We start from the raw sequence: 25,162 nt of genomic DNA, 5'->3' as shown, positions 1-25,162 counted from the left end.
GTACCACCTCCACCATACAGCAACATGCATTGCACATTTTGTATATTATATCGAACATGCTGCATGCATGCACTGAAACCAAACATTGTATCACATTGTATCAAGGCACCTCTGATTTACCTTTTAATAGAAAGTATACAAGACAATAGATGATTCATCTGGCTGTGTCAAGAGGGCGGGTACAGAGGCCACGTGGACTCTTCCATTTTAAGATCAGGGTTTCCATGGATACACAACAACAGAACATCTCATTTTCAGGGATATGCCAAGCACTTCTCCCATAATTAAGAACGAAAAATAGCTAACTAGGTGCTTCCTAACCTTGGATATTCGTTGTGTTATTATAATGGTGACTTTCCTGTCATTATTTTAGCTGTTATTAATTTTGGTTGATGATAGTGGACTATTTTTGACGATCATCATGGTAAGTAGAATCAGAGACAGGCCCACAATCTTGCTTGACATAAAAATGACATTCATAAAAGTCATAATTATTTTCTGGTCTGTACACACTTTCAATTACTGTATAACTCTACCAGTACCAACACTGTTGACTTTGTCGCAGCCGCAGAGTATAGGGTCTTCATCTAGGCTCTCTGGTAGCTCCCGTTCACGTCGCTATCGCACCCGTGCACTCACGTCTCATGTGGATGAGAGCCTCTTTGGAACCCCAAAACAGGTGGGCCTTATGTCAGCCATTTCTTTGATCTGCATTGGATAAACACATAGCAATAAGATGTGACAATTGAACTGTGCAAGGTCTGTGTATGTACATATGTATGTATGTATGTACGTACGTATGTATGTATGTATGTATGTATGTATGTATGTATGTATGTATGTATGTATGTATGTATGTATGTATGTATGTATGTATGTATGTATGTATGTATGTATGTATGTATGTACGTGTGTGTGTGTGTGTGTGTGTGTGTGTGTGTGAGATAGAGAATTGGTGTAAATGTATGTTGGATTTTCTTACTCAAGGCTCTGTCAGCCTGCAATGTCAAGGACACTGAGAGGGGTGGCCGGTTCGGACCCAGGGGCCAGTCCAGGTCTGCTCCAAGTCAGAAGACTCAGAACCTAGAGACAGTTCGCATCATCACAAAGGACCTCATCCGAGACCTGAAGCAAGTATCAGTCAATACCTCAACTTCTCATTCGTTTACTTGATGTGATCATCAAGTCTAATGCTTTGTGAAAATAACAGTACTACACTTGGCAGTGTTTATTACTGTTTACTCATTATAAAAGAGAATGCCATCCAGTTCCATAAACCTACATTGCACCAATAAACATATCCCACAATCACATTTTACAAGTGGTGGTGAATTACAGAATTTTTCCAGGATCCCAAGTAAGGATCCGTCTGGGTTGTCTGTCATCCTCCGCCCAACTGATATTGAGCGGATCGCAACAGCTTCTCTGGTTTCAACCAAGGAGGAGCGGGAGTTCACGTTGGAATCCCAGAGGAGGGAGAGAGAAGCAGCTATGGTGAGAAAGGACAAATGTACCTGATGAATTTGTAAGCAACCTTTACCACATGAAAGCTGGGTGACAAACTGGCAGTACAGGGTCCCAGCTACAGCATTATACCCAAACTAACCTTTGCACTGTTCCAATGTTGCTGTTTTTCTTGACCAGGATGCTGCTGAGGATAGGAAGGCCCATATCCGCCAGGCTGACCTGTCTCGTCAGAAGAACCAGGGCCTAAGTGAACTGGAGGCCGAGGCCAAGGAAAGAGCTCAGTATCTGCTGGAGAGGGCCAACGCCATGAGGATGGAGCAGGAGGACGAGGTCAAGAAACTCAATGAGGTACAGCAAGAGAATCAACCGTTCACTCTCTCTTCGCTACTCTTTTTATTTGTTTTATCTCAACTTCAGTCCCAACATCACTGCAATATCACACTTTTCCCCAGTTATTATACCCATGCCCTATCCAGACTCTTCCATCTTCGTGTCCTTGTTTGTGTCGTGTATGGTACCCTTTTGTTGTGGCCAGTTGATCCTGGGTGCCCGGTGCCACGCGGTGAGGGATGCCCAGATACTGGAGAGGCAGCAGATCCTGGCTGAGCTACAGGAGGAGGAGCGGCGTCTGGATGCCATGATGGAGGTGGACCGCAGGAGAGCCCTGGAGGCCCAGGAGCAGATCGACGAGCTGCGCAAACACCAGAGGATCCAGTGAGGACACACACGCTCACACACACACACACACACACACACACACACACACACACACACACACACACACACACACACACACACACACACACACACACACACACAATGGCCCATTTAAAAGCAAATACACTACATCTCTTCCAAACTGTAATGCCTCAGCTGTCTTCCCTGTGTGTGTCTATAGGGGAAAGCAGCTGATTATAAACCAGATTGAGGAGCGTCTGGAGGACAGGATGTTGCAGAATGAGATGAAGGAGCAGGAGGGCCAGCAGATGCTGGAGAACCTGGAGAAGATGCAGATGGAGGAGCTGGAGGTATTATTAGTTAGAGACAAGTCTTCTTGTGCAGTACAACAGTTTTATCGTCAGGGTAATGTATTACCACTTTGAATTTCAGTTAGAAATTCCTCATGAATTAGCCTGGTCCCAGATCTGTTTGTACTCTTGCAACTAATGAATATCATTAATGAATGAATCTTAATGCAGTTAGGCATAAGGAATAATAAATAACAGAATGGTGTGGTGTGTCTCCCAGGCTCTGGAGAGGAAGAAGGAGGAGCAGCAGCGTCTGCAGCAGGAGATCCTCCGTATCAACGAGGACAGCCTGCTGGCCAAGGAGCGCAACAAAGAGGAGGAGAGACTGGCCGACCTCCGGGCTATGGAGTACACCCACAAGAAAATGGTAAGAGTTACTCCATTATGGACTTTATTATAGGTTTGGCCTTCTTGTTTTGGGTTAGAAAGCAAAAGGGCAAAAAAGGTGTTTACATGTTTTTTGCGTTTACACTGGCAGCCTAAGTGTAATATTTTTCCACAAATTGGTATTATGAGCAATCAGATCAGTTCTTTTACCAATAATTAGAGAAAAAAATCTGAATTAGAATGCCCGTGTTAACGCAGCCAAATATACTTTTGTGTGACCCCTACAGGAGCGGGAGGCTGAGTACGAGGCTGAACAGAGACGCATCAAGAGAGAGAAGGAGAAGGACGTGGCCAGACTGCGAGCCCTACAGGAGAGAGAAAAAGACCACAAGGCAGAGCAGGTGAGTAGCACCAAATTTCCATTTGTTTTACAGTGGCTCACACTGACCTGTTGTTGTCGTAATTGATCATAAAAGGTATGGAGGAATGGTTACAGTGGTTTTGTGTATGACTGTAAGGATGAGCTTCGAGCCAGGAGGAACCAGGAGGGAGCAGAGAGAGATTGGAGGAGAAAAGAGAAGGAGCAGCTCAAGAAGAAGGTGGATGTTGAGGAGAGGTTGAAGGCAGCTCGCTTGGAGCAGGTCACACATAAGGAGCACCTCCTATCCATCGAGGCTGGGCGAGAGAGGGCTGAGTTTGACAGGGTTTTGAGGTACACCATGACACAATGTAGATGTACCCACTGAGCATACACTGCTCAGTGACGTTGTTTCCACGTCGTATCAATGCAATTACGTTGTACCAACGTGGAATAGATGTTGAATTGATCTGTGCCCAGTGGGTAGTTACTACTGTACTAACCCGATAACTGTACTTGTATTATAGGCGGTTTCATAAATCAGAGCATAACACTATGCTATGCCTTGGACAACCAGACTTTAAAATGTTAGTAAAGGTCTCTGTATTAGCAGTTGCGTTTTACAGACAGTTTTTTTTCTCACCCCAGGGCCCAGCAGGTTTCCATCTGTAAGGAGAAGGACAAGGAGGAGAAACACAGGATCAAGGTGTTGCGTCACGCTGACGGGGTGCGCCAGCAGGTGAGGGAGCGGGAGATGCAGGCCATCGCCCTGCGCAGGGAGGTCTACAAAGAGGGAGACCGGCTGGACGAGGAGGCCCGCCATCGCCGCATCCGCCTTGATGAGATCAAGGAGAAGAAGCTCAGGGAGCTCAAGTAAGTACAGGGACTGGGTAGGGACTAACTATGTACAGGGACTGGGTGGGGACTAACTATGTACAGGGACTGGGTGGGGACTAACTATGTAAAGGGACAAAGTGGTACGTAGAATTGAGGGGAACTGAGAGGATATTACGTGAAAGCAACAGCACTGTGTGTAAACCAAGTGTTTTTGGGGGGATGGTCAGGTTTAGTTTTGTAATTCATGTTTGTTCATTTTACTTGTAGGGCTGCTGGACTTCCAGAGAAGTATTGCAATGAAGTGGAGAGAAGGGTGCATGCTCTCCCTGCTCTGGCTCACTAGCCTGACTGACAGACTGCAACACAAACCCTGATCTTTATCAAAGATTTCACAATAGAGATAAATTGGCACTGCCATCACACTTTGACAGGGTAGAGAAAATAATTAGTACAGGGTATAAATCTAGTGCAGCACCTTTGTGTTAGTGATCATTAGATCATTTGAATAAAGATGACTATTACAAATATGAATATTTATAATTGTACTGTAGGCGTGACCTTTAGTGCACATTAACTATTCAACAACCGAGAAAATAAAAATGTATTGTTAATATATTGACTTAAATGTGATTTTAAAATGTATACTGTTTTTTTGTTAGATCAATTAATTGGACTGTGCCTAACAGATTCCAGTCATACAGGACCCAATATTATTTTATCTACAGGATATCATTTTTATTTAGTATTTTAAATGTCCCTTTCAGCATGGCTTTTATGACAATGTTTATTGTTAATATGCATGATAATAGAAAGGTATGTTCAGAGATTAGGATGACACTTTACACACACAGCTCAAAAGCACTTTGGGAATACATCAAGGTAAATACAGGCTTTTATTTCAGACCCATTCTCAACAAATCACTATGCTGTAGTACTGAGATCTAATTCTTCATAATAACCATTGAAATACATAACCTACAGGAGTGTTACTGATCTAAACAAGTTGACATTAGGACACCAAAAGGAGCCCGTCCTCCAATTCCTCTATTTGTTCTCAGAGCCAATCGCACTGACCGAACCAAACGGGACAGCGCTGTGGAGGACGATGAGTAGGATCGCCACTTTTTTTTAAATGATCCTTCTTATGTACACACAAAAATATGGTGACCTAGAACACCACAACACCTGGCATACACAGACCTCAGCACAAGGAGGGTGATGAGTAAATACACATGTACGGGTCTGCAGTCAGCCTTCGATCGCCCCTGCATATACACAGACACAGTCTCACACACAAGCACTGTACACAGCAAAACAGGTCACCTAGATTAAAAACACACTGAGTCAACAAAGGAGGACTAACATCTACTGGGGTTGACTGGAGAGCCAGTATAGGCCGAGGGGGATTCAAATTCTTATTTAGATCATTAGAACACACACACACTCAGATACATACGTCTATGCATTTAAAACTCCATAAAGCTACACGCCTGTGCAGAATATACTATTGTTACTTAGTGTTGCTAGCTATAGTCATTGAAGTGGCAATATATGTTCAAATATTATGTAACCTTTTTTCAGAATATACAATAATGAAATGCATTATACAGACAATAGACAATGTAAACTGTTCACACGTTCAGTACATCAAAATTAAGGGTTTCTATTAGTTTCTTCTCACAACAGTGCAAATCAGATGTTCCAACTACTTCAAAATGGCTAACTGCTTCTTTCTAAGGTCCACTTAAATACATAACATAATCCTGTTAAAAAAAATCATTAAAGGAAGTGTTCAGTAGTCATAAATATGGAATGTGGAAAACCAAGAAAAAAAGTAGTCAAATTTCTGTTCAAAAACAATACAAATAAAAAAGTCATTCATTGCAGTTAAGGGAGAACAGAATAAAAATAATTGAATGAGCACAGGTTTGCTTGATGTTTGTCTATTCTGTGAGTAGAAGAGCATGGTAGGCTGGTGAGGAACATAAGGAGAGAAACAGATGACTTAGGGGTTGGGGTGGGCATTCACATGCCATAGCCAAAGCCAGGCTGGGGAGGCTGGCCGTAACCAGCGGGTGCTGCTGGGTAGCCGTAACCTCCGTAGCCAGGCTGGGGGGGCACAGCCTGACCAGGGCCTGAAGTGAGCATGAGCTGGGGCGTGCCTGCAACACAAACAGAGGACACTAGCATGAGATCATGCCAAAACTGCTAATACAAACACACTCTAAAGGGTTAACATTGCCTAGGTGCTAAAACTACAAAGCATAATAGGCCCCCGTTTAACATATTCAACCAATAGAGGGGCAGGGTTATGTAGAGGTCGTCGTACCATAAACAATGGGCTGGGACTCGGTGTTCTGCTCCTCCTGTTTCCTTAGTGACTCTGAGGCGTCAAGCTTGTCGACCTGAGAGGCAAGCAGAGAAGTGAGCATGTTAACCAGACACAACCAGCAAGGGGAGCTCTAATGAGACGCCCTTATAACTGACCTCTGGGTTATTTCACTGGCTAGCCGATGGGACCATTCCTGACAGGCAGAGACGAATAAAGTCAAGATTAAAACAGGCTGCAAGAGGCAGGCCATGCTACGGGTGTGGGAGTTTTTTTTGTTATCAGGCATTGTCACTAGCTACCAATCTTGAGAAGCATTAGGGTTGTAAATAAGTCTAACTTCAGATTAGACACACAGCTAGGCCTAAACAAAAACAATGGTCCCACCATCCAGCCACCAGATTAATCTATTTCCATGTGTCTGGACTGTATGTAGAGAACCAAACCCATTTCAACAGCTCTAATATGGTCCAATGTCACAGAAACTGAACTACCAGGGATTACAAGCACTACCACAAATGCTAACAAGAAAACTTTCCCTGCCATGAACAGATCCAACGAATCAACTGGAAACCACAATAAAAAAAAGCTCTAAATGGTAAGATTATATTTACATTAAATTGTCGACCAGCAAATATGGCAAATCTTTATCCTGTCGGTCCTCTTGATAAGTTGTTAAGCAGCTCAGAGCAGGAATTGTAAGACAAGATAAGACTGACAATTCACAAGAAAAAGCGAGCAGCGTCTTGAATGTAAGTGAAACAACCTATTCATCCTGAAAATTCACAATATCACTTCTGGAAAACCATAATAAGGCAACTTGAGACAGTTACTTCTGTCAGATCACAACGTAGGGTTCAGTTCTCTACATACTTGCTATCTGGCAAAACAAAGTCAGTACGTTGTTTTAAGATACAGGTAAACAGGCTGTAGGCTCATTGAAGGGGAAAGAGACATGCTGAAGCGGCAGTTAGGTTCATTTGTCTGTTTAGAAGAGTGCATGAGAGGCAGAGAGCCACAGTGGGGGGAGTGAGAGGATGGTTTGTACGGCCAGTCAAGGCGTCGCGAAGCAGGCACAGCCAACAACGATGTCTCCTAGCCTGTCCAAAGTGCTGCAAATGCTATGGAGGGTGAAATGCATGCTTGCCCTGAACACACTACAAGTTTGTAACACGCGTTCCACACCCTAAGCACACACAGTACCCCACACTTAAGTTCTGGAATAGCAAAGAAACTACAATGCAACTAATAACAAATCAAAGGAACAAAATTATAATAACATACAAAAAACATCTACATACGTGTTCCAATTTTTATTTTATTTAAAATTTATTTAACTAGGCAAGTCAGTTAAGAACAATTAATTTACAATGACGGCCTACCCCGGGCAAACCCAGAAGACGCTGGGCCAATTGTGCGCCGCCCCGTTGGGGCTCCCAATCACAGCCGGATGTGATTCAGCCTGGATCCGAACCAGGGACTGTAGTGATGCCTCTTGCACCGAGATGCAGTGCCTTAGACCACTGCGCCACTCAGGAGCAGGATATTTAACATTACAAAGTTCAATTTTTTTACTTTGAGAGTTAATTCCATAAACAGTTATATAAGAAGGAACTCTGAAAGAATGGTCACTTCATCAATTTCCATACAGAGTATGTTCTACACTCCCACTTTACAGCAGTCTACAGCTGTGCATAGCCAAATGTGAGGCTACATAACTTCACTATAAGGACAACATTGAACAATTCAAATGTGGTCCCAGGGCTGTTTTAACATACATTTCAGTACAAATCAAACCTCATTACCCTACCAAGGTTGATCACTAAATGGCAAGTGGTACAGATTCTCAGACTCAAGCCAACAGCAGCTCAGTGATATTACAGACAGTGGTAGTTTTTCATTAGTATCTACAGGTTTAAGGGAGAGGATTGTCTGGCTACAGTAGGTTACCCTTTCCTGTTCCTGGACAGTTACTGAGTTTGCTGGTTTATGTGGACAGCCTCGAAAGAATGGAACTAAACATCCCTCTGTTTGGGTGTTGCTGGGGTGAATGAGTTCCTGAATCCTGATTGGTCAGTCACTGATTCAACCCTGGAACAAAGAGCAATAGCTAACAGAGCCATTCCAAACCCCAGCATCTCACCAAAGGCAGGGTGGGAGAGCCCCACTCCAGACGACTCTGGGTGGGTTGTCTAGTCAAGGTGTGGAGTCAGAAGCAGCAGTGACATGGGGAGGGGACAGACTCATGCAGTTTCCTCTAGTTTTACTCCTCCAAACTACAGACTACAGGGGGTCAAAAAGAATGACTGGAAATGGACTGGACTTTCACCTTTTCCTTAATCGCATCAACCTGAAAGGGAATTCAGAGAGGCAACTTAAGGAGAAAAAAACCACTGAAACTCTCCCCCAACAGAGAGAACAAATGTGGAATCATCAGATCAACAAAGAAAACAGAAGAAAAATCACAGCGAGAGATGGAAATGAGCCACTTTTGATACAAGCTCTAGTACAATTGTTGATGTGGTACTTTTAAGTTAGAATTACAAGATTTATCAGATATATTTTATAAATCAGCAGACTTGTTTCTGATTATTTGTATGGAAAAGTAGCAGAGATAAAATCAAAAAGAAACATGATTACCGGTATCATGATCGAGATAAACAGAACAGGATAAGATCGGCTGAAGTTGCGGTTGTTTAAAATCTCCTAAAAGAAGGTGAAATTGCATCACCATGTTAACAGTACCTACTTTTCACTGGAGACACTGATAGTCTGGTAAGGGTTTAGGTCATGTATAAAATACCGTATGAGGTGAACTGCCACCCGAGGAGTGGCCAACCTAACCCACCTTGGAGAGGTACTCCCTCATGACCTGGATGAAGTAGGGCATGGAGAAGTCCATGATGTTGTGCCTCCAGGCCGTCTCCAGCACTACGTCAGGCCTCAGCAGGTCGTAGCAGGTGAAGAGGCAGGCGGCAAAGCACTCCTTCTTATCCTCCTCCAGGAACCAGGCCAACAACTCCTCAGCCAGCTCCACGTCTTTTGACTCAGACGCATACTGCATGGCGTCCTACACACCAAAACACCACAGACAGGCACACCAAAACACCACAGACAGGCACACCAAAACAGGGGAGACACAAGGGGAGAGAATTCAGACAGTGACATATCTAAAAGCAATGATATGACCCATATATTTGACAAAAACAACAGCAGCATGGGTATCTGTGTGAGCTGATGGTCACTGGTCTGTAGACAAAATATGAGTTAATATAAATTTGGAGAAGCTGGACCTTGTAGAGTTTGTCCTTCTTGCAGAGTTCCACGCTCTGCTTCCAGCGGTTGTTGCCTTTGAAGAGGTAGGCAGCGATCCTCCTGAACTCAATCAGCTCGTGCTTCTCCAGGCCCTGGGCCAGGGTGATGTTGTCAAAATTGTCGTAGGCATCGATGGAGGCACGCAGGGCCTGGACAGGACAGAGTAGTAACAAGAGAGAAAGTCATTTGCATTTCGCACCAATGTACGTTCATCTCTAGGAGACAGAACGAGTCTCCTTCTCGAGCGGTATGATGGCTGCGTGGTCTCATGGTGTTTATATTTGCAAACTATTGTTTGTACAGATGAACGTGGTACTTTTAGGCGTTTGGAAATTGCTCCCAAGAATGAACCAGACTTGTGGAGGTCTATATTTTCCCATGATGTCAAGCAGAGGCACTGAGTTTGAAGGTAGGCCTTAAAATAAATCCACAGGTACACCTCTAATTGACTCAAATTATGTCAATTAGCTCATCAGAAGCTTCTAAAGCCATGACATTTTCTGGAATTTTCCAAGCTGTTCAAAGGCACAGTCAACTTAGTGTATATAAACTTATGAACCACTGGAATTGTGAAATAATCTGTCTGAAAACAATTGTTGGAAAAATGACTTGTGTCATGCGCAAAGTAGATGTCCTAACCGACTTGCCAAAACTATAGTTTGTTATTAAGAAATTTGTGGAGTGGTTGAAAAACTAGTTTTAAATGACTCCAACCTAAGTGTGTAAACTTCCAACTTCAACTGTACTTTTTCTTGCCACTGTATGTTAAAAGATCTTAGTACCGCATAGTCTTCCTCTGTGATGAAGAGGTTGTTAAGTGCTTCGTTGACACCCTTGTTGTTGTGGTTCTGCACTGACCGCAGGTACGGCTTGACCAGTGACAGCTGCTTGGTCTGGAGGTGGACAGAGAAAAGTTCAGTCAGTGGACAGTCAAGCAGGTCATTCTGAATGCCAAATATTGACATACAAGAGATTGAAAGCTATCAAGTATGGACACAGTAGCGTCCCAGTACCTTCATGAAGAAGTTGACAGCGCGGGTGTGGTCGAGTCGTGGTGATAACACTATGAGCAGGTCATTCAGTAACAATGGTTTGAACTCCAGGTAGAACTGGATAGCCTTGTAGTATAACTCCACATTGGCCACCTAGTACGACAAAGCATCATACAGTCAGCTGCAGGATGTGGATTTCTATTCAGTGACAAATACTTGGTCTAATACAATGACCATGGAATACATCTTAACCTTGAGTGACAAACACGAAATGTTTGCAAATCTAAAACATGAGATCCAGTCAATGCTGAGATTGGCTGTTGTTGCAGTCAGTCAGTTACCTTGGTGACGATGTCTTTGAACTGTCCTTCCTTCCAGGCATCGGAGGGGTGGCTCATCATGGTGATGATGGCATTGTCAAACTCCTCATACTTGTCATAGAGGAAGACCAGCTCCGCCCACAGGTGGGCCTGCTCTGCAGCCCTCAGGACCTGCAGACACGCATTAACATTATCTTCACCCACCCCAAAACAGCACTCTGAGATAGTCACTGAATCTCTCACACACAAATGAACAAATAAAATAGGAAGACTATGCAGATCATTTGAATCCCCTTGCATATAGACATCTATCTGGCAGTGTTCTTCCTCTCCCACCTTTGGAATGTTGACTCTGGACCAGAAGAGCTCCAGGTGCTCCCTCATCTTCTGGGGTTTGAACTTGGAGTAGAGGATGGCCAACTCGGTGAACATGCCCATGTGAGCCCGCTCCAGGCCCAGGGCTGCCTCCAGCATGGTGATCAGCTCCTCAAAGTAAGCACGGTCCTAGAGACAAACACAACCATGGATCTTCAATCAACACAGGACCATTAAAAACACATTTGTCATATGCTGTGGTATGATGGGGTTAAAAACTCTTGCCTGGATAAGGCAATTGCTATGAGAGTGACTATTGGTAGTAATTGAACCAAATGGTAGTACCTTACCTGGTAGTAATTGATGAGCTCCTCCAGTTCATCAGCATGGACAACGATGTGCAGGCCACACATCTGGGCCAGGCGGAACTCTTTCCCATCCACACAGGCAAAGCACACCTCTTTCCAGGTGCGGGTGCTGTTGGCCTTGCGGGCTCCGTCCACGGCGGCCTGATACTCTCCCAGGTGGACCAGGGTGGACGCTAGCCGCCCGAAGTTGGACACATTGTTGTAGAGCAGCTTAGCCGCATCATACATCCTCTCATCATAACACCTGTCACCCACCTAATACAGAGAAAGACAATAAGAAAACGTATGATACTGGTCAGCAGTGATGGAGAGGGATGTGTCAGGTAAACCTGTGTGTGTGGCAGTGTGTATATCGTGTTTGGAGAGTACCTGTTGGATGTGGGCGTTGTTGGGTCCATTGATGAACTCCTCCAGTTCAGCCAGGCGGTTGGTCTTGGCCAGGGCGAAGATGAGCTCGGTCTCCACGTAGGACTCACGGGACTTCTTACGGGCCATCTGAAGGAACTTCACTAGGTCCTCCCAGTTACCTGAGGATAGTAGGGGAACACTAAGCCCTTTTCCCCTCGCCTGGTTGCCATCTGTTCAGCCATTACATTCTACTCCTTGTACTCTGTCATTTGCCAGATACGGGTCTTTCTTCAAATTCTGAACATTCTATCATTTGAATCATGATTTGATCGTGATTCGATAACCCTCACAGCTATCCTTACGCAAATATTGAAACTACCACCTTTTTTCTCTCTCAGATTGTGTTGGTGTCTGGTTGCTCGGCAACCATTTTGTTTCTCCAGACTAAACCAGTTGGTCAAAAGTTTAGCTCACACCAAAATTCTCAAACTAAAAACATACTGCAATTCCAGCCACAAGACATCTTAGCTTTGATTTTATGCCTCAAAATAAAACTTTCCTAGCTAACAGCTAAATGTTTGTTTCGAGGCTCCATATGTTGTCATGGGAAATATGAATGATTTCCTACAACCAATGAGCAACATCGCCAGAAATTCAGCAGCATACTGAACGTTGAGATTGGAGAAAGGCCAGTCTATTTGGCATATGACACAAAGAGTGGAACCAGAGACTGGTACCCAGACTACGTTACCCCCATTTAGATACAGCATGTGAATAGCTTCACCTCAAATGGTAAGCCTACATTGAAAAATGTTGTTGCTCGTATGCTGGACATTACGTGGAGCAATGTTGTCTCTTACCGCTCTGGGCTGCAGCTTGGCCCACCTCCATGTAGGCAGAGGGGTCGTCAGCCTTGATGTAGGAGTCGATGGCCTCCTTCACCAGACCCTTCTGGAGCTGAGCCTTGGCTAGCTGGCTCCACACTGGAGGCTCATTGCAGCGCTCAGCAAACTCATAGGCCCGGTCCAGGTTCCCAATGTGCTCAATCAGAACCTAAAAACATAGAGAAAAATTGTCAAGTTCACCTCTGATCTGTAGAATTCAAGCAGAACAGTAGCATTGTCCACAATGTGAATTGAACCGGCAACTGTTCGGTCAATGGTCCATTTCCCAGAGCAAAAGACTTGACCACTGACCTGCACGGCAGAGGTGTTGACGTCAAACTTCCTGAAGATGGCGAATGCCTCCTCAAAGAGCTCGTTGCTGATGGCGATGTTAGCGATGTCAGGGGCATCGTAGTTGTCCAGGCGGTTGATGTACTCCATTACACGGGTACGGTCTGCCTTGATGGCTGTTAGAATCAGCAGGTTCTGAAGGTTTCTGAATAAAAACACAGATGAATTCTGCTCAGCATTGACAAAGTAAAACAAAAGTTGAACATTCCAAAGCTTCCCAGTATTGAAAGAGCAGACACACAATGGACAGCTCAGTCTGCCAGTGAGCACAGATAGTAGAGCTTCAGTAGCTCTAGTACCTGTGTTCACTGAAGACTGAGTTATCCAGAACGATCTTCTCCAGCAGCTCAATGAGTTCGTTGGGGAGGTCTGCAGTCATGAAGGCCTTGACAGTGACTGAAACCTCCTCTGGGTCCTGGGTCTCAGACAGGGCAGTCTGAACAACCTGAAAAGATAGAGACATAATCAACATCAATCATTACTCCAGAATGGAGGAAATATAGCCACTTGGAGCCAAAATGGGTCCCAAATAACAATTTAACCATCATGAGAAATATGAGGAAAGTGTGGGTGGGGTTGGGACAATGGTTTTCGTGAGGATTATGCTCTCGCCCCAATTTTGTGGTATCCAATTGGTAGTTACAGTCTTGTCTCATCACTGCAACTCCCGTACGGACTCGGGAGAGGCGAAGGTCGTGATTCCTCCGAAACACAACCCAACCCGGAAGCCAGCCACACCAATGTGTAGGAGGAAACACTGTACACCTGGCAACTGTGTCAGCATGCACTGTGCACGGCCCGCCACTGGAGTCGCTAGTGTGCGATGGGACAAGGGCATCCCAGCACCATCCCAGGCCAAACCCGGACGAAGCTGGGCCAAATTGTGCGCCGCCCCATGGATCTCCCAGTCGCAGCTGGCTGAGCCTGGACTCGAACCCAGAATCTCTAGTGGCACTGCGATGCAGTGCCTTAGACCACTGCGCCACTCGGGAGCCCCGATGTTTGCATTTCTAACAGGTCCATACCTGGTCGATGAGGGGTCTTCTGAATGGGTTACTCTCCAGCAGCACACTGGCCCACAGCTCAGGGTCTTTACGGCGAACCAGGTAGCGAGACAGACTCTTGAACAGAGAGTTCTCATTGCACACCTTTACAGGAAATGTAAGATGATCAGTATGAGGCCAAACATATGCAAACACTGCTAAATTACCATTTCAATGTACTAGTCAAGTTAAAACTTATTTATTATTTCCCCACTCACATTAATGAGCTCCTGGTCACACTGTCCTCTCTCGTAGGCCACGCAGGCCAGGTGGGGGTCCCTCTTCTCACAGTACTTGCCCACCACGCGGCTGTCATAGAAGGTGTTCTCACGCAGGAAGCGCTCTGGGTTGTTGTTGCTGTCGATGTAGATCTTGGCCAGGGCATTGTGGGTAGCTGGCTCCTCACAGCCATCGTGGATACGGGCCTCCAGCCAGGGTAGGAGCAGCTTCAGTCTGGAGACAACACACAGATACATTTTCAATTTTCAGGCGCTCATAAACATATTTCCACTTTTAACTGGGTCAAACAGCACCACTTCATCCTACTTTCTCTTTCAGAAGTAATGTCACAATTAAATGCACTACAGCTGCAGTTGGTGACAAAAACAAGCCCTCGCAAGACAGGCCCCTTTAATATAAAGCCGGTTTGGGCTGAGACAAATCATGTCCCCATGCTCCTTACCTGTTCCTCTTCTCCACCTCAGCCACCAGTTCATCAGTGGAGAACTGTCCTTTCACCACCAGGATCAGGTTCTTTATCACATCCTCAGCACAGTCCACATCCAGCAGCCCTCCAATCACCACCGGCAGACGGCTGGGGTTCACCTGACATACACAAATATATATTTTAGTTACAGAACATTTATAAATCATACAATGGTAGTGACCTTTTAATTCCGTGTGAATAAAGAAGCTGTAAAGTCCTACACAGGTTAATAGGAGGTTGTATACCTTCTGCACATAGATCTCAATGTATTTCTGCAGGGTGTTGCGGTACAAGTAGAGGACCAGGTCGTGGACAAAGTCGAAGCGGTCACACACGATGATCAGGGGGAGCTGATCAGTCAGCTTAGCTTCCTGTGAAGAGGCAAGATTCATATCAGCTCACAGAATCAAACTAACATCCAGACCTGGCTTTCAGGGTAATTAAAGATTGAAGTATGCGGAGCTGTGATGTCATGTTGCAGTATGCCTCCTTTTCTCCCTTACCTTGAGGAAGTTCTTGACTCGTTCGGGGTCGTAGCAGTTGCTCTCTCTGCAGATCCTCTCCACCTCTTTGATCTGTCCCGTCTTACAGGCGGCCTGGATGTACTTGAAGTGGACCTCTGGGTCCTGGCTGAAGTTAACGATGGAACCCAGGAAGTAGAACAGACCTGGAATGAACAGAGACAGAACTTAGTCCCTATACAGATCGAGCGAAAGGAAGAACAACTGTGGTTGTTGAGACACTCATGACCATGTTCCACGCAGGTGAGGACAAGACTAGGTGGTTTGCGTCAGGTGTATGGTCTGCTTACCTTCGAAGCTCTTGAAGGACTCAAAGAGCTCGGTGAGGGAGTTGGTGGAGAGCTGCTCGTGGTACTTAGAGGCCACCTGGACACAGATCTGCAGGTTCTGACGGATGTTGGCCGACAGCATGGCCCGAAGACACTCCAGAGAGTCCTCCACTGACAGGGAGCCAAAGAAGTTCACCAGCCACTGTAGGACAGAGTCAATATATATATATATATATATATATATATATATATATATATATATATATATATATATATATACACACACAGAGTCAGTGCACAGACAGAAGATGCACACATTAGTCAAGGTTGCATTTCTTAAGAGCAAAAAACAACAAGCGCACACACACCGCTCTCCAAGACTATGAACATTCTGGTCAAGGACATTCTATTCCATGCAGTGTGTGATTGTGTGTTAAATAGAGTCCTATACCTCAGGGTTGAGCAGGTGTGTGTGCACCACAGCCCGCTTGATGTCGTACAGGTCGGTGTAATGCTCCAGAGCCCTCTGCAGCAGGCCAGCCTTCTCACACAGCTGGGCAACGTGGGCACGGTCGTAGTGGGTGAACATCTGGTTGCCCAGGATGGCATCAGCCACCTGAAGTGGGGAAAAAAACAGCATTCATTTCAAATAGAGTCTACGAGTCAGTGGAACAAAAAACATAAAATTGCTGTGGGTGTGATATGCATGTTTACCTGTGGGGCGTGGACCAGATTCATCTCCAGCAGGCGTGTCTGCAGAGGCCCCTCAGCAGGCCTGTTGTTCTTCAGGGCATCCAGGAGGAAGGAGGTACACTGCTGGATCAGGTTATACTCCATAAACACGTCAACGATCTGAACAGGGAGACAGCCAATACATCAGCTACCACACATCATTCATGTTACTGTATACAGCCATCATTTGATACAGCCACCTCACAGAAAAGCAATGAACCAGGTTTTTTTCCATTCAGCAAATTTAAATCTAAAAAGAAATGGGACGATAAATGAATTCTTGAGGTGGGGAAGACGTTTGGCCCTTTGCCCTCTGACCTGTGTGATGTCAGCCAGCGGCTCCTCGTCCTGCACCAGCATCTGGGAGAACTGCAGGCCTTGTTCTGGACTGATTCTCATCACGTTCCTCAGCAGGAACATCCAGTCTGGGGTGTAGCCCACCTAGAGTGAAAATACGGAAAACATATACATATAGTTGAACACAATCTAATTTGACCATATTACAGAAGTCCATTTTGTGTCAAGTCAAAATGTTATATTGGACAGGTCTAGTAGATAAAAATAGAAACACCACTAACCTTTTTGGCGTAGAGGACAATTTTCTGGAACTGTCCGGTCTCAGCGAAGCACTGGATGACCTTGTTGGGCACGTTGGCCCTGAGGTAGACGCTGAGGGCCAGAGTGGGGTCCACTGACTTCACCAGGTCCCCCAGCTCCTCAGAACACTCCAGCTGTAAAAGAATACATGCAATGTTCATTCATTGAGACAACTCACAACAAGCTGTGAATTCCTAACCAACACTGTTTCTAACCGAGTCCTAGCCAGCCCAATAGTTACAGGCATATTTGAACAGACCAGTGCTAAATGTTGAGCAACACATAATTGGAACATAAAACTGTAAAGCTCAATGTTGAACATGCGCACTTAACAGTGAACAAAGCTATAGTATCAGTTATTATGATAACTATGGTTTCCTTGCCTTGTCCTCTTTCAGCCATTTCTCCAGCAGCTGCTTGCGCCCCTGCTGTAAGACGGGCCTGCACAGCTCCAGGGACTCAAACTTGTTGAGCTGGCCCTGGTCCAGCAGGATGCCAAAGTACTGCAGCAGGGGAGAGGTCTGGCCCGGCTGGGCTGGCACACTCTGGAATTTACGGATGGTGTCTGGGGTACGCAGGATACCCTGGGGAGGAGGAAAGGTGCGAAAAATGACATTTAAAAAAGTGTGATAACGATAAAAGACAGAACGAGTAGAGAAAAGAAAACATCCACAAGACAGAAATGTGTTTTGCAGACAAAATATCATCCCACAGATAACGATTATGTCATTGTTCGGGTGTTTTGGTGCATTGGCAGTACCTTGGGAGCATTGGCGGCCACCTTGGCAGCCTCAGAAAAGTTCCCTGCAGCGAACAGGGTGTTGAACTTGCGGGCGAACAGCTCCTCGGCCCCGGCCAGGTTGTTGCGCACAGCCATACGCAGGGCCAGGTCTGGGTTCTGGAGCACGTTGGTGATGTAGGGGATGATGTTCTCCTCCTCCACACACACGGACAACACCTGGACAAAACGCATTAACACACAGACAGGGTTAGAGTCCACTCCTATACAGACATGAAGATGTGTACTATTACATTAGTTTATAAGTGGAGACAATTGTAACAAAATTGGTACATCATTCCTTTGTTAAACTCATATGTATTCCAAATTGAATTGACTGTGTAAAAAAAAAAATTGCTGCTGGAATAGAGAATGGTATTTGTGAATTAGGCTTGGTAGATTCATTAAGTACACAGATGGCCATCCCCATGGAGCAGTGTGTGTGTGTGTGGTGTCTGTGTGTGTGGTGTGTGTGTGTGTGGTGTGTGCATGTATGTATGATACATAAAGATGTAAAGGAGCAGCAGACTTGGAGGGTTAGCGAGCCAGGAGCTTTAAGGAGATTAGGACGCCTGAGGGGACTTCCAACTGTGTTTCACATGGTGCTCACTGCTGAGGCTTCCCTCAGCCAAGGTCACCTAGTGACACACACATCAATCATACTCTTAAGAGACAAAAGCACACTGCCACACAATTTCTAACACACACTGTTTAATAAATGGGACTCTCAAGCCATCACACAGGTATAGTATTTGTGATTTCTGAGGAGAGCTGGAGCAGTGGGCTCTACAGACATGGATCAGCTTTCCATCCTCCTGAATATTTAATGGTTGTGCGTGTTTTGGATAGGAAACTCATTGATCAGCTCACTGGTATTTGGTTACTCCCGATAAAAGGACTAACACACTCCCCTTCACTCCTGGCTACCCAGTGGAGACTTACCTGTCCTTTCCTGTTGACTCCAATGATGCCAGCGGTTGGTTCATGTGGGGCTGTAACAAAGATGGTCTCCCCGCTGATCCTGTTCATGTAAATACAGGTGCCAGTCTCCAGGTCATACAGGTGGATGTAGCCATATTTGGTGATGAGAAAGACAACATCCTGCTTAGAGCTGATCTAGAGGACAGAGAGCAGGGACACACGGCTTCAGTAGATGTATCATAGCGGGTATTAATGCTGAGGCCCTGCATGTCTGTATGGAATAGGTATGAGTGCTTGTCAGTCTACCGTGAAGTGGTTCCAGTACCTGCATAGCTACAGGGAAGTCATTCTGGGCCTCAGGAGGGAAGAACACGTCCACTGCCTTCTTTGGAAACGGCTGATTGCCTGTTGGTGGGGTCCCCACTTCAATTATGTGTAACTAGAAAAGCAAAAACATATTCAGAAGAAAAACATCTCCCGTCCCCCCCCCCCCATTAAATTACAGCACTTGCTGACTACTCCATGTCCATGCTGAGAGTTCTACCTTTCCTCCAGCTTGGCCTCGGACAGCGAAGCAGAACAGTGTGGATTCCTCTGTGTTGCCCTCCATTTTGAACTGGGCAAAGCCTGCGGCGTGGCCCTCAATGGGCTGGGACACCTTCCTGTCCACAGAGTACAGCTGCATGGCTCCCACCACACGGTTTTGCTCAAATCAGGGAAAACACAGACTGTATAAGAGAATGTCTTACAGCAGTCTTTTCCAGTGGTAAATAAGCCTTCAGGGCAGAACATTTCATGACAACGTTCAAGCGTCAATAGGGTTAAAAAGCAAGAGATTAGCCTCTATCAGGTCAGTGTATTGCTGTACAGAAGAGTGGACACTCACAAGGATTAACTGATTAATTTAAAAAAATGCAAGTCACTTTACAGTAGATTACAGCTAGTGTCAACCAGAAATACAATATAATTCCTTCTATTTCAGTACCTGTGCTGAAATCCCAATGAGAAGCAGCCATTTCTGTTTGGCGTCGGTGCGGTAGTTGATGATTTGACAGCCTGCAAGGCTGGAGTGTCGGTCAAAGACTTTGGCTGGCTGGGAGTCTCCCTCCATGCTCCAATGGTAGACGGCGTTGTCTGTGACAAGTGCTACAGTGTTGAGGGAGATCCACTTCCAGAAAGTGACATCATCAGTCATGGTGTGAGCCTTCATTTTGCTCTTCATCTCAATGTTGAAAATCTGGAGGGTTTTTGCAGCTGAAAATTCATACAGAAAAAAGGTATGATGATATAGCACTTGCCTAGTTAAATAAAATAAATAAACACCATCACCACTAACTAATGTCAACTACTAATCCCCACACACAAACATTAGACTATAGGGAAAATTAAAATACTGTAATAGCAAATTCAGCTTGATTTAGAAATATTGGTAGTCATGGGTCGGTGCGAGCACCACTAAATGACCATACAAAACAGCACTTGCAATGTAGAAAGCAAGACCACAGCGGACAACCAATAACATGGTCAGATCTGCATTCAGTTATGAAAACACTCTATACAAAAAGGCAGAAGACTCTGACCAATCCAGATGAGGCTAATAAGCAACAACCTCTTGGGACTGGGTGAATTGACAACTTACAAACAAGTACCCCATGACTTATTCCAACATTTTGTTGTGATACAACCTGAATAATTCAAAATGGGTTAAATAGATTTATCAACCATCTACGCACAACACCACATAATAACGAAGTGAAAACATGGGTTATTGAAATGTTGCAAATTTACTGAAAGTGAAATACAGAAATGTCTCTTTTACATAAGCATTCACACTCCTGAGTCAATACTTTGTATAAGTGCCTTTGGCAGCAATTACAGCTTTGAGTAGTCTTGGGTATGTCTATCAGCTTTGGACATCTGGATTTTCTCCCATTCTTCCTTGCAGATTTTCTCAAGCTGTTAAGTTAGATGGGGATCAGCAGTGAAGTCAAGTCTTTCCACAGAGTTTCGATGGGATTCAAGTCTGGGCATTGGCTGGGCCACTCAAGACCTTTTACATTCGTGTTCTGAAGCCATTCCAGCATTGCTTTGGTTGTATGCTTGGGGTCATTGTCCTGTTGGAACAGAAATCCTGTCACAAGTCTAAAGTCATTTGTACTCTGAAGCAGGTTCTCATCAAGGACTTGCCTGTATTTTGCTTCATTCATTGTTCCCCCTTTACCAGTCTCCCAGTCCGCTGAAAAGCATCCCAATAGCATGATGCTGCCACCACCATGCTTCATTCAGGTAGGGATGGTGTTAGACAGGTGATGAGCTGTGCCTGGTTTTCTCCAGACATAGCGCTCTGCATTCAGGCCAGAGTATCTCATTAGACCACAGAATCTTTTGCCTTATGTTCTGTCTTTCGCGTGCCTTTTTGCAAACTCCAGGCGTGAGGTCATGTGCGTTTTTCTCAGGAGTGGCTTCTGTCCGGCCACACTCCCTTAAAGCCTAGATTGGTGAAGTGCTGTAGACTTGTGAGAAGCTGCCAGAAGGACATCTCAGCCAAGGAACTATGTAGTTCTGTCAGAGTGGTCATTGGGTTCTTAGTCACCTCCCCGACCAAGGTCCTTCTTTCCCGGTACCTCAGACGGCCAGCTCTAGGCAGTGTGGGTAGTTCCATATTTTTTCAATTTCCCAATGATGGAGACCACTGTGCTCTTGGAAACTTTAAACATTCTAGAAATTGTTTTATACCCTTCCCCAGATATATTCCTCATCGCAATTCTCTCAGACTTCATGATATAGTTTCTGCTCTGACATGCACTGTCAACTGTGGGACCTTACATACACAGGTGTGTTTCTTTCTAAATCATGCCAAAACAATTGAATTTGCCAAAAGTGGACTCCAATCAAGTTGTAGTGACATCAAAGAAGATCAAAATAAGTTGGATGCACCCGAGCTCAATTTCGAGTGTTACAGCAAAGGGGTGTGAATACTTGTAAATTAGATTTCAGTATTTTATTTTCAATCATTTGGAAGCATTTCTAAAAACATGTTTTCACTTTGTAATTATGGGGTATCAACACATTTTTTAAATCAATTTTGAATTCAGGCTTTAACAAAAGCCAGAGACTGTATAAGGCCCTTCTACTCAAGTTCTAACGTATCTGCTTAGTCATAAGTCATCTTCAGGGGTGTGAATCTGAAGTTCAAGCAGCTATACAGGATTCCTAACCCACTATTAATCCTGAGATGAATGAAGGAATTTGGGTTGGGTCTGAATGCAGATTAACGCAAGACCAAAGCACAAACAGATGTGATGAGGTACGAGAAGTGTCTTGGGATGCACCGACTGACACCAATTTAATTTCAGGCTTATTATTGGAGCAATGAAAGAGTTTCCTAGTCATTCATTTCTTGTGGCTGTAGCCTATGATGAAGCTGCTATAGTTATCACATAATACCATTGAAAATATATAAAAACAACAGGTTAGCCCATCTAATGCAGAGATATGACACATTTGATCAGTTATCTTGCCTGACAAGTAAACCATTAAAATATAATACATTACAGGCTACATAAAGACCAATATACAGGGGTGGGGTGTCAAATCAACATTAATCAATCAACACAAAAATACAAATGAATTTGGCTACCATAGTCTAGCATTGAAATAAATATTGCATTGAATATCTGATTTTCCTGTAGTCTAATAATATGCAGGATCTGCAATACATTTGGTCTCTGAATGCAAGTCTCTCTCTTACACTGCAGTCAAGGACGCACTGACAAAATCATGCAAACCATGACTACTTCGGCCTATAGGCCAAGACCAGCTCTCAAACTGGATATAGTTATAATAGGTGCATGAATAACAAATTATCAAAAGTTATCCCAAGGATCTTGCTTCAGAGGAATATTTCACCGTCTCAGCCTGTGCAAGCCTTGATCTCTAGGCCATTGAGACAGTAGTGTGCAATGTGCCATAATGGGGACTTGTCGATATAAAAAGGTGCACATGGCATACTCACAGTAGTTTTACATCAGGGATTTTTTTCCTCTACCCTAGAGGTCTTGATGAACTTCCTTGTATTTCCATATTCTGTTTGTCATTTATCCTATATTCTCCCGCTCTTTAAATCATCCCCCTTGTGCTTCCATTCTACTTTCTAACACTCCTTCCTATGTAAACAGTACATACACAGTACTGGACAGACATTCCAACACAGTGCAAACATGATTACAACTTCCACAACTCATGATATATAAAATCCAACTCACCGTCTGCAAACATTTAAGAAAGCATTAAGAAACAAAAAGAGCAAAAACAAGCAAAAATAGACAAGCATTCATGATTGTATGACAATTTTATCATTGTACAATGGAGTTACTTTATTTCAAATTGGACTATAAATTGCAAATTACAAGCAGTTTTACTACAGGCCTGTATATGGTCATTAACGCGCAAAGCAGAATATGACAGGTCTAGATCAATAACTTGCTGACAAACATTAAGACAGCAACACACAGGGAAATGATGGTCAACAGCAATCAAAGTTGTAGTTACCACTTAGTTTGGGTGAATTCAATTGTTAAAAACACAGCCTCTGTACATTGAGTCAAAGGAAACAGTTCAGGGGGTGGGGTAAGTGGAAGTACTTACCTTTGAGGGCAATAACTTTGCTAGCAGGGTTCATGATGGCGCTATCTGCAGAGATGGGTCTACGGATGGGAGTGTTGGGGTCGGCCATATCAATGATGACCACCTGTGCCTGCTCGCCCACCTTCTCTCTTATACAGATGAACTTATCAGACTCCATAGTCAGGGTGCTGAATCCAATGTTAGCTGGGTTGATCCCCAGGTTCTGGAGCTAAAGGAAATATAATTACATTTTTTGAATGGTTTATTGAAAAAACAATTGCTAGCGTGACTGTGTTGCAGAGGTGGCTCTGTGAACAATGCTTGCATGATGAGTGAGTAATCTTGTCTGAGACCTGAACGTGTTGGCTCCTGTCCTGGAACTAATGCCGTAGCTTTAGTTCAGTGGGCTAACTGGCCTCAAGGCCCATGCACAGGCTCATTGATTAAGATGTTATGTTGATGATTCGTGATGTAGTTAGCCATTTATAAAGACTCAAACACATGACCCTTTTATCATCCTATAGCCATATAACTAGTTATATCCAAATAAATAATACTAGTACTAACTAGCTAGCTGTGCTGTTTTGACCAGCATGGAACTACTGTCTGTTGATTAAGCCAATTTAACTCAACACCTGCCTTACCTGAATGAAGGTCCAAGGTAATCTAAGATCAGTGTCAGACATAGATAAATACATCTAGCGGTTATTGAATGGACTGTCACGCAGAAACATCGTTCATCGTAGCTAGCCATTAAATATGTTTGAGTTAACAGGCCAATACAAATAGTAGCGGTCATACGAAAGCAGTTTGTTAACGTTACGTTTGATGGCAACCCTAAAGTTAACTAGCTAGCTGACACACGGTGGTAGTCTTTTCGCTAGCAGGTTAACATTGCATGGCAACGGTGGAAGAGAGGTCATTCATTTCGCTGCAGGTGTTGGACAGCTAGCTACAGTTAGCGAAAATCATCAAGCAGTCGAGAAAAATCTGGAGGTGTGTAGCGCGATAGCTACGCTACCTGGTCACGACTAGTATTTAACTATATTGTTTTCATACCTGCAGGTGCTCCTGGAAGCGGATAGGTAGTATTTGTGCCATTGCGGGTTTTCTTTGCTTTTACGGTGTCCTGAAATTCTAGCTAAGCAGCTACGATAGCTGGCTAGGTTAGCACTGTGCTAGCTACGACCTCCTCACTCACTGATTCTTAAATCTTAGTCAGAGACAGTGAATCTTTACGTCCAATCAATGTGTTATTTTGTATATTTTCTTAGTCGTGATTCCAAAATCGTATGTCAAGTGTAGCCGCCGGATGTTTGTGCGTTTTCTCCACTGCCTGAATGGATGGCAGTGGCTTTAGCACTGATCTCAGTCCAAACCTGCAATGGCGGCGGAAACGACTCAGAATCAGAGATGGAAGAGGAAGCGAGATATCCCACTCCAAGTGTTTTGTTTATACGGTCAATGAACTAAACCGACAAGACCAAGCTGCTCTCTGATTGAGAACCACCCCTTAAGTAAACCGGAATTGTGAAACATTTTCAGAGTTAAACGGCCTGAGTAAAACATCTTCATTTGCCACCAGTTTTGTCAGAATGTTCTCAATCCGGAAGCAGCTGGGGATATCTTGGGAAGGACATCCCAAATTGATCGTTCCATCTGCGATTTCATATTTGCTTTCGACATGGAACGGTCAAAAACACACTTTAATGTGTATAATTGGCCAAACA

At 44.4% G+C, this 25,162-nt stretch overlaps 2 protein-coding genes across 6 annotated transcripts; one reads left to right on the top strand and one right to left on the bottom strand.

The window, feature by feature from the left end:
* The first annotated feature begins 223 nt into the window (after window positions 1-223).
* Window positions 224-5,938, top strand: cfap45 (cilia and flagella associated protein 45). Its single transcript, XM_031795597.1, has 12 exons — window positions 224-424; window positions 566-679; window positions 988-1,130; window positions 1,350-1,494; window positions 1,645-1,815; window positions 2,003-2,181; window positions 2,366-2,495; window positions 2,716-2,862; window positions 3,110-3,223; window positions 3,341-3,534; window positions 3,829-4,053; window positions 4,285-5,938. Exons 1-12 carry the CDS (start codon window positions 422-424, stop codon window positions 4,358-4,360), a joined length of 1,641 nt encoding a protein of 546 aa, XP_031651457.1. The 5' UTR covers window positions 224-421; the 3' UTR covers window positions 4,361-5,938.
* LOC109909191 (clathrin heavy chain 1-like) lies at window positions 4,888-25,024 on the bottom strand. Of its 5 annotated transcripts, XM_031795595.1 has the most exons (34): window positions 24,492-24,983; window positions 23,454-23,661; window positions 23,072-23,074; window positions 19,792-20,060; window positions 19,351-19,512; window positions 19,132-19,245; window positions 18,828-19,001; window positions 17,868-18,065; window positions 17,491-17,691; window positions 17,089-17,241; window positions 16,829-16,951; window positions 16,493-16,630; window positions 16,230-16,394; window positions 15,800-15,980; window positions 15,492-15,655; window positions 15,234-15,359; window positions 14,965-15,107; window positions 14,501-14,735; window positions 14,265-14,387; window positions 13,539-13,684; window positions 13,201-13,384; window positions 12,865-13,057; window positions 12,026-12,183; window positions 11,639-11,911; window positions 11,310-11,477; window positions 10,995-11,144; window positions 10,675-10,806; window positions 10,444-10,554; window positions 9,640-9,810; window positions 9,195-9,416; window positions 8,676-8,696; window positions 6,505-6,542; window positions 6,347-6,422; window positions 4,892-6,179 (listed from the first exon to the last, which is right to left on the bottom strand). In XM_031795595.1, the coding sequence occupies exons 1-33, from the start codon at window positions 24,531-24,533 to the stop codon at window positions 6,392-6,394; spliced, it is 4,920 nt and encodes a 1,639-aa protein (XP_031651455.1). In that variant the 5' UTR covers window positions 24,534-24,983; the 3' UTR covers window positions 4,892-6,179; window positions 6,347-6,391. The 5 variants fall into 5 exon arrangements, with proteins under 5 accessions (XP_031651453.1, XP_031651454.1, XP_031651455.1 ...); XM_031795591.1 differs by lacking the exon at window positions 6,505-6,542 and having other exon boundaries at window positions 24,492-24,981; XM_031795593.1 differs by lacking the exons at window positions 6,505-6,542; window positions 8,676-8,696 and having other exon boundaries at window positions 4,888-6,179; window positions 24,492-24,977.
* Window positions 25,025-25,162: the final 138 nt, after the last annotated feature.

Source organism: Oncorhynchus kisutch, linkage group LG18 (genome assembly GCF_002021735.2).
Source record: "Oncorhynchus kisutch isolate 150728-3 linkage group LG18, Okis_V2, whole genome shotgun sequence".
Lineage (NCBI taxonomy): Eukaryota > Metazoa > Chordata > Actinopteri > Salmoniformes > Salmonidae > Oncorhynchus > Oncorhynchus kisutch.
This window is presented reverse-complemented; position numbering and strand designations above follow the sequence as displayed.